The sequence below is a fragment of the Schistocerca gregaria genome, chromosome 1 (assembly GCF_023897955.1).
Source record: "Schistocerca gregaria isolate iqSchGreg1 chromosome 1, iqSchGreg1.2, whole genome shotgun sequence".
Taxonomy (NCBI): domain Eukaryota; kingdom Metazoa; phylum Arthropoda; class Insecta; order Orthoptera; family Acrididae; genus Schistocerca; species Schistocerca gregaria.
The window spans coordinates 747,882,668-747,892,653 of NC_064920.1; the positions used below are offsets into that span (position 1 = coordinate 747,882,668).

The 9,986-nt window shown below is 40.7% G+C and overlaps 1 protein-coding gene across 1 annotated transcript in view; it reads left to right on the forward strand.

Annotated features, from left to right (window-relative positions):
• Positions 1-9,636, forward strand: part of LOC126272633 (CCN family member 4) — a 370,610-nt gene extending 360,974 nt beyond the window's left edge. The window contains exon 8 of the mRNA XM_049975652.1: positions 6,862-9,636. Coding sequence (XP_049831609.1) covers positions 6,862-7,058 — 197 coding nt within the window. The 3' untranslated portion in view covers positions 7,059-9,636. The remainder of the gene's footprint in view (positions 1-6,861) is intronic.
• Positions 9,637-9,986: the final 350 nt, after the last annotated feature.

Here is a 9,986-nt window from a genome sequence, read left to right on the forward strand (position 1 = left end):
ATTCGGCACAGCACAGCGACTTGCAGCAAATGCGAATGCGCTCAAGCAGTGCACGTGCAGTGACAATTGGGTACATCACGCATGTGCCTGCCGGCCGGAGTGGCCAAGCGGTTCTAGGCCCTTCCGTCTGGAACCCCGTGACTGCTACGGCGCAGGTTCGAATCCTGCCTCGGGCATGGATGTGTGTGATGTCCCTAGTTTAGTTAGGTTTAAGTACTTCTATGTTCTAGGGTACTGATGACCTCAGATGTTAAGTCCCATAGTGCTAAGAGCCATTTGGACCATTTTTTGAACGCATGTGCCGTCCCGGTGTTAAATGGGGGAACTCAGTGTAGTTTCGCTAGTATTTACCTGTAGATGGTCAGAAGACTCTACGCCGAGGTATCGTGGCAGCAAGTTACTAACATTCCGCAGTCCGTCCGTAACACCGTGGAACAACTGTAATGAACCCAGATAACCTTTCTTGGAGAAAAAGGGTGTCAGTCAACATTCTTATGACTATACTGGTGCGACACATTACAAATTAATTTGTCGTTCCAACTTCTTCATCTCACCCAGCCTCTTGAGTCATTTGTTACGTCAGTTCCATTCTTTGTCTTCCCCTAAGGTTTTAACCCCCTAAAGCTGCCTCTGATACTTTCCTGGTTCTTACATATACTATCCGGCTTTCCTATAGATTATTATAATTTTTCTCATAATTCCGAATATCGTGTAACGTTTTTCTTTGTAGTACGCTTTTTCTTTGTTGACAGATCCAGCGAATATGTTGCTTCCATCACCAACAGAAACGTCAGAACTGTTGCTCTCTGCCTTTATCTTTCCTTCGGCCAAACCGATCGCCACCCAAGATGAATTCAGTTTTCTTTTCCATTCTTCTGCATATAATTCTCATGAGCAAATTTGATGTATAAGTCGTTTGGTTAATTGGGCGATAGTTCTCGCATTTTGAGAGCTTTCGTGTTTTACGAATTGTGTTGATTACATTTTCCAAGAAGTCTTAGAGTATCTCTCCTGTCCCGTAGATTCTAGGCACCACCTTGAATAGTCGTTTGGTTGCCATTTATTCCAATCATTTTAGAAATTTTGAACGAATGTTATCAATGGCTTACGCCTAATATGATCACAGGTTTTCCGAAACTCTGTCAAATTTGGACTGATGATGGATACCATATGTCGTCCATATTAACTTCAATTTTTCCTTATACGACTTCAGCACACAGTTCCTCCCCCTCGTGGAGGCCTTCTCTCCATCCATACGCTCTCTTCTCGTTTAACAAGCGGAATCACTATAGCACTTTTCATTTTGACACCTTTGCTTTTAGGTTCATCAAAGATTGTTTGGGCTTTTACATATGCTGAACCAGTATTTGTGACCACTGTTTATTTTTCGATTTCTTTTCGATTTTGCTCTAACTACGTTGCCTTAGATTCTTTGCGCTTCATATTTATTTCCCTTAACTGGTAACATTTGCAGAATTTCTGACTTTTCTTCAACATTTTTGTGCCGCTATCTTCGGTCGATTAATCATCTTTTTTATTATAGATGTATATTCCTGTTCAACGGAACGGCCTACGTTGGAATTCAGTGTCACAATACCTTCAGCCTCAGAAAACTTCAACCACACATCATAATTCGTCAGTATTTCCCTTTACTACTTTTTTCCACGTTGATTTTTCTTGACTATTCTCTTAAAATAAAGCATTTATTTCGTTATTACCAAATTGTAAGCTGAAGGTATATCTGCTGCTGGGTACGACTTATATCTAATTTCGAAATCTCTGTTCGATAATGATGTGAGCTATCTGCTATCTTCCCGACTCTCCAGACCTTTTCCGAGTATGTACTCTTGTGATAAGTGAAATTTATTGTACAACTCTTTCCAGCTAACGAGTACATATTGTCCCAAGAGTATGCCTTCTATTTGTTTCCGTAGTACGGCGTTCCAATCCCCCACAATTATTGGATTCTCATCTCCCTTCATATGATGAGTTATGTGAAGCATCTCTTGGGTAATCTCACATACTAACTTTGCCTTTTAGCCTTATGCTTGTGACGTCGGTGTGTATACAAACCTTATTGTATACTTTTGGCACCGCCGGCTGGAGTGGCCGTGTGGTTCTAGGCCCTACAGTCTGGAGCCGAGCGACCGCTCCTGCCCCAGGTTCGAATCCCGCCTCGGGCATGGATGTGTGTGATGTCCTTAGGTTAGTTAGGTTTAATTAGTTCTAAGTTCTAGGCGACTGATGACCTCCGAAGTTAAGTCGCATAGTGCTCAGAGCCATTTGAACCAGAGCCATTTGTTGGCACCGATTTTCTGTCAGTTCTGATGAGAATGATCACATGTTTGAATTCTTGGAAATACGCGACAATTAGAAGACAAGAAAGAAAAAACGCAACATGAATGAATTTTCACTATAGGACGAAAATCGGTAGCTGTGATATACATTTACTGCCAAACAAGTGATTGCAGTTCAAGAGAAACTGAATGATTTATTCCGGAAAAAGAGCTTCGCAAATTGAGCAATTGAATAACGCAGTGGTCAACCTCTCGCCCTTATACCCTTGATTGAGAGAATTCTCGGATGTCCTCCTGCCATATCCTGTCCAATTGGCGCGTTAGGTGGTCAAAACCACGTGATTGTTGGACGGTCCTGCCAATAATGCTTCCAAGGTTCTCAAATGAGTTTGGATCCGGTGACCTGGCTGGCCAAGGAGGGCTTTGGGAAGCACGAAAATAAGCAGTTGTCGTGTGTGGGAGGGCATTCTCTTGCTGAAATGTAAGCCCAGAATGGTTGTCCATGAAGGGCAACAAAACGCGACGTAGAGTATCATCGACGTACTGCTGTGCTATAATGCCGTCGTGGATGATAACCAAAGAGGTCCTACTATGGAAAGAAATCACATGCCAGACGATCACTCATGGTTGTCGGACCGTATGGCGGGCGACAGTCAGATTGGTATTCCACCGCTGTCCGGACCGTCTCTAAAAGCGTCTGCGGGCTGGAACCTCGCTCATTGGAGTAGAATTGTCATTAGTGATGAGCCCAGCTTCCAGCTGAATCCTGATCACAGCAACGATTTCACTCTTTCTCGCGTCCCACTGACACGCTTTATATTCGCTGTACTACTAGTGTCGTCAGTGAGAGGTTATAGCTCTTTGACGTCGAGTATAGGTGGTGGTCACAGTATCGTGAATGGAACTTTTATTAATCTAGTAATACGATGGGAAAATTTTTTAAAGGCCAGATTTTCGTTGTAGTGACGTCACTTTTTGCGTTTTCTTCGGACTCGGTGTTTAAGATTTTTAATAAAGCTTTTCTCACTTCCAGTCGCCAATAGATGGATTTGAGATTGAGATTATGCTTTGCCTCTCTTTACTTATATTCCTGATTGGTTGCACTTGACTACACAATTCCCAGCGTCTGTGCTTCCATTACTCCGTTAGTATTGTCCGTGAACGACTGGTATTCGTTGTGACATAGGGCTTCCGAGATATACATTGTTATATCTTCAATGACACTGTTCCATAGGTCACTACTGAGGGATCTTTGTTTACATCATGTTGCCTCTATTCGTTGCCACTCGCAAAAAAAAAATTGTTCTTAGTCTTTTCAGTCAAATGATGGCTCGGTTTGTATGCACCAAAATCTGTGAGTGTTCTGTAGTTTCTGATGGTGAATCCTTAGATGTTTTAGCTGGATATACAATCGATCTAGCTTCAAGGCTTGGCTCCTGTGCACCAACTACACCTCAACCTGAAAGACCTCCGTAGTGGATGCTTCTGACTTGTTTGTTGTAGACTGTCAGATAGCGATGGCAACTTCTCGTTTACTGTCGGACTGTTTACCGTCTGATGCCCCGACATTGCCAGTATCAGGCGTGCTATCATATTCATCTATACTATTAGCCAGGGCTTGACTGTTAGGTACTGGTAATGGATCAGTACTTCGCATTCCTAAATCGCTCTGACTCATTCCACGTAAGCCCAAACGTGGAAATACATATTCGCTTGAATCTATTCCCATGATTCTTTTGGAACCTCACCCTTTGTTCAGCCTTATTTTTTTACATTCACGGGATCATTAACACCAACTGAATTATTTTCAACTAATGTGGCACGTTCTGTTCTACACTTATTCTTGCTATGAGATCTGAAAGTAAAATTTTACGTTTAGTTTAGGTTGAGTTCTAGACGTAATTTTTGTCTGGGACCGTTTTGTTTAACGTGGTCAGTTTCATTACATAAAAGCATGCTGGTTGAGTTCTAGACATACATTTTGTCCGGGACCGTTTTGTTTAAGATGGTCAGTTTCATTAGAAACAAAGCATTCTGGTAATTGCCTCATGTATGTAACATATACTCTCGATAACCCACAATACTCATTACGGACAGGATTGGTTCTTTAACTTCCATTTTAATAAATATTTTTAAAATTTGGACAGGAAACGGATAATAATACGCCCATTCCTCATTCAGAGTTGCACCAAAGTTTCCATAAGGTTGCGAACAGAGTTTTATGTCTTCGTCAGGAAATTCCACAAAGATGTCAAAGACACGTACGTTTCTCAGGTTGCCTTCGACTGGACTAACGGTTAACTTAGAGTCTGTTGCTAATGACAATTCAAAGTTAGCTGTATACTCAGTGATTACTCGCGTCTACACAAATTTTGAAATAGCAGATAAACTCATTATTATTGAGGTAAATATTGACTACTTGATGTGTTGTTACATTGTTACACTGTTCTGAATTTCTGGAACTGTTGGCTGATTGCTACCCTTGATGACCTCCTGTTAAACAGTATTCTTCCGGGCGTAGGTTTCCGTTGATGTTAGTAAAGCTTCACACACCTAGGAAAGTGTAGAGACTATCACTTTCCGCGTAACACAGCTGTTTAATGGACGCTATTCGAGACGGCACGAGCAGCACATAACGTGTAAACACCGGCTAAACTGCACCCAAGTACACACTGCTTGACCGACCGCTATGACCGCAGGTGCGGAACCACTGCCAGACCACGGCTAACAGATAATCCTGTTGTGCAAACAATGGCAAGCACGGTGTGCAGCCCTCTCGAGGAACACTTTACTCAGTAAGCGGTGACTCGGTGTGTGTGAGACAGAAAGCTTTTATTTACAATCTGTGTAGTTTAAGAAACTATCTCAAGTCATAATAATAATAGTGAATGTAGCAAACATTAACGGGTCATATATTGGCACGGGATGGGACAGCACAGTTGGCCTCGTGGTTGAGTGACAGAAAGAGCACCTGAAAGTGGATGGGTCGACTTACAGCGCTGGACTGGTGGGAGTGAGTGGGCTATTTTTATGAGAGTTTGAGGGAGACAAAGGTCAATTGTATGTTAAATAGCACGAATATGTTCACATACCAGGATTGTCGGAAAAAAATTTTTAAGGTCCTTAGTGAGGTAGAGTGGGACAGCAGGTACACCACTCTTCAGTCAGAGTCTTTTAAATCAACAGGAACTCCAATAGGAGCATTTCTCGCTAGTTACATTCTTTTCGCTGCTGTAACAGGGCTTGTAACTTGTATCAAAAGAATTTTATTGGCGAGCAAAATTTAGATAGTGTACTTATGTGGAACTGAAATAATGCAAAACTAGTCTTACACCTTAGATCGGATATTACATGCAAAAAAACTTTCAGTGTGGTTGAGTACTACAACATGTGCTTTCCAAATGATAACGGGGAGAAAGTTTATAGCATATTCCTCTGTGCAGCATCACTTTATATAATAGTTTTCGCCTCACACCGAAATTTACGTGCCTATTTTACGTGTTCAAGTAGGGCGACCTTCAACCTCTGTATCTTGGATCTCTAAGATATGAAGAAAATTTTCAAGGTTATTCGAGACCACCATCTTAGAAATATGTTGTAAAAATTTCAACCATTTTCTGTGCGTAGCCGTCTCGGAACCAGTGACATGGATTTGGTACCCCAAAAACCAAATTTTGGGGTGTTTCTTGATAATAGAGAAATAATTTTGAAAACTGGGAGTTGGATCTCCTAGATAAATGCCTAAAGAATATACAGTTACAATTTGAACAGTTTGCTGCTGTTACGTGTTATTTAGGTTTCGCTCAAAATTGGCTGTGAGCACTATGAGGTCGTCAGTCCCCTATAACTTAGAACTACTTAAACCTAACTAACATAAGGACATCACACACATCCATGCCCGAGGCAGGATTCGAACTTGCGACCTCAGCGGTCGCGCGGTTCCAGACTGTAGCGCCTAGAACCTCTCGGCCACACCGGCCGGCTTAGGTTTCGCCTCATACCGAATTTAACGTGTTTAAGTTGGGTAACTTTGAACCTCTGCATCATGGAAACGGATAAAGATATGAATAAAATTTAAGTGGTTTTTCGAGATTAGTATCTTAGGAATATATTACAAAAGTTTCAGTCATTTGCTGTGCTTAGCCGTCTTAGAATCCTCTGCTGGGTTCTGGTCCTTAAAAACGATTTGCTCCATTTGACTAAGCTGGAGAAAATGCGTAATGTTCATAATTTGAACCTGTAGAATAAGATAGTCACACTAAGACGATCCTTGTGTTGGGTATACAAGTGGTTCCTAGCCCAAGAGATGGCCAGAACATTTAACCCTATGTTTCTGTCACCGTTACACCCGAGGTAGGGGTAACGGAAAATTCCTTTTTTATGAGCGGCGTTTTAGAACATATCAGGCACGCATCCTATTGCATGCATACGAAAACGCAGAATAAGGAAAATTTCAGGATTTTCTACCCTTCCAAGTGACGCAGTTTTGATTGCAACTGCGTTCTCACACTTCTAGGCATTTACTGATGGAGGGTACAGGCTAATAGTGAACATTTCTTTTCAGAAGCGGACGAAGAGGCCAACGAGGCGGAAGAGGGCGGCTTCGGCGCGCCACAGGACACCATCACTCTGCCGGTGCAATGGATCCTCAAGTGCGTCTGCACGCCGCTGTCGGAGTCAGAGCCAGTGGACGCCGAGGGCGGTGGCGGCGGCGGTGGAGAGGTTCTGCTGCACCGGGTACACCGGACCGCCGCGCCGTGACGTGGCCTGACGTCACTGCTCCAGCCCAGTATGGTGGCTCGAGGAGGCCGCATAAGCGAAAGCGCGAACTTCGCGAGCTCGGGCTACTGAACATGAGATCATCTCAAGCTTTCGCCCCTTGCGCGTCTTGATCGTACGACGTGGGACAGAGAGATACTATGCCGTAAACATCAACGAACACTACTTGGACCAATTACTGTCATCATTACTGTCAAATGCTAGGAGGGGATCAGGATGTCACTTCACCACTTCACTTTTCTTGCGATTTGCACGCTACGCTGCACTGAGACAGCCTTGTCTGTGGTAAATGCTGCACTGGGATACGGCATTTCGACATACAGTTCAGGCAAAATGTTGGCGAGATTCCTAACATTTTCCTATTTCCCAACCAGTTTGGGCACAACACAGACACACAAGTAACGAATCAGGACCGGAAACAGTCTTTCACTACGATAAATCAATCGTATTTCTTTACCAAATAGCAAATATATGTTGTATTCTGGAAGTGCTACGCTCGTATTAAATTTAATTTTTGGATTTACAGGGGCATTAACAAAAGAAATCTCACGTTCGTCTTTCGACTGGGAAACAGCCCGATGAAACAGCACATGTTACAGAAGCCGAGTAAACCAGAAAGAAATAGTTAACTTTCCCCGATGGGAGTAATTTTTCGCCAGTCTTTGATGTACCTGTCGAGCATTTCTAATTTTTTGTGAATTGTGCTGAGACTGCTATTAACTATAAGTGATACTCATAATAAAATGTTCCTCACAGTACTTAAGTTACTTGAGCTCTACGTACCCCACGTTTTTCGGAAACAAGTTCGGTTCCAAATACTTCGAGTCCCTGACTGGTTTTGATGTCTTACGGAATACTACACTTTTAGATTCTGACAATCCACTCTCGTTGAGCCTCAGATTTTCCAGAATGAACTTCCACCGGATCACAGCTGTTGAAAACACATTAACTGTCTAAGTATCGTCAGGAACCCACTGTCGCGACTTCCTGAGAAATGATTACGTAAACTCGCGCTGTTGTCATTCTACAATGATAATAACGCGAGTTTAAATACTTCGTGATTACTCTGTTGGAAACAACTAGAGTAACTTGTTTTCTATTATTGTCAATAACTTTTACAATACGACTTGTCGATCTATGGTTTTTTTTTTCCTGAATGGATAGTTAAATCGTATTTTGTGCCAGGGTCAGCTCTGAGTCGACAGAACATTCAGACGTACAGATCAGGAACAAATACTCTGATCTCAGATGTGTCACATTTTAATGTCACATACTTCCGAAATACTTGTATTTTAGCTACATAAATCTAACAGGTACTATAACATTAATCATTATCTCATGCTGGTTATACAGAAACATACCTGCGCACGACCAACGACAAACAACAATGAAACGCAGTAAACTACCTCGAATATTTAGCTACGATGAATTATAGCAAGAAAGGAACACACTTTCGTCAAAATCTCATGAACAGTTAATAACACTGAAAAATTTGTTGAACATGGAAGGTAACAGTGGAAAAGTCTAGAATTCAGACGGACTTCGAGAAATGTCAAAGCCTGTTCCAGTGCTGTATTTAAAGTGTATGAGTCATCAAAATGGTTCAAGACGAGCTACAATTTGCATTCTCCAACTAGGGTAAATAACACTTCGATTTTCGTATCCTTCTGTACAATGCATGCCACGAAGTGTGTCAATTCGCATAAGGCACATTGCTTTTACGCTCACAATGTTTGGTGGACACACAACGTGAATGAATTTTGTATAGGTATACTTTCATGTAACAATGACTGTAAGCACGTGAATTCTGTTTGAGTTTAAGTAAGAAAATATTTCTTATTTGTTGACTTCATCTTGTTAGATCTATGTGCTACAACTAACGATGTAATTTCGTGATTGTGTGTTTATGTCAAACGTGCAACATTGTTGTGTAACATCGATGACAATCGACAAATGAATGTTATTTCAACAGAGAAAAATAAGTAATTTACCTATCTGATTTGTAACTGTGATGATTAATGCACCTTTTGACGTCAGTCTAATTTAAAATGGAAGCTACATGTAAGCATGTGTCTTTGTACTAGGCCTTCGCTGGGGACTTGTTCTCAGTCTGTAAGTAATAAATAACACAAAAGAAAATATCAGATAACAATAATATATCATGGTTATTGGAGAAACACATTTTAATGGATTAAATTGTGATAACTGTAGCAAAACAATAATTTTGTGAAATTTTATTTGCTATAATAAAGGATAACATTTATATCACGAAAATAAACGACACATCGTGAAAAAAGTGATTAATATTAAAACTAACTGTCATATCGAGTGAAATATTTTGTGTAAAGTATTAGAAAGATGTCTAGATCACGTAGCTTATGCAACAGAAGATATATTAATATTAATACATATACAGATATTTGATATACATGTTATGATAGAGTATAATAAAAATATTTGCTGTAAAACCGATATTATGTACTTATGAGAGATCTTTCTACTGAAACATATGTTCATGTGAAATGCACTAAAATAAACGGTGGAACTGTTTTACAATTAATTGTTGATTTCTGCACTGACGCTGAATTTTTTTCAATAATGCGAAAGTAGGTTTTTGCAATCTTAATAAACCTATAGGTTCAATCATATCCTACAGTGAGTTTCAAAGTTTCCCTGCAACAAAAATGTTTAACGGACAGTGACACGTTGCTGTAAAGTAAAGCTGATATTCAAAATAGTAAAAGATTCGTTGGTATATATATATATATATATATATATATATATTACAGCTGGGACACTACCAACCACTATGTTATAAGTATGACACATTGTAATTCACCAGACATATCACGTCCAGTTCAAATTTCGCGCTGTCATTCCCTTCCAGCTACTTACAAAAATATTTAATGA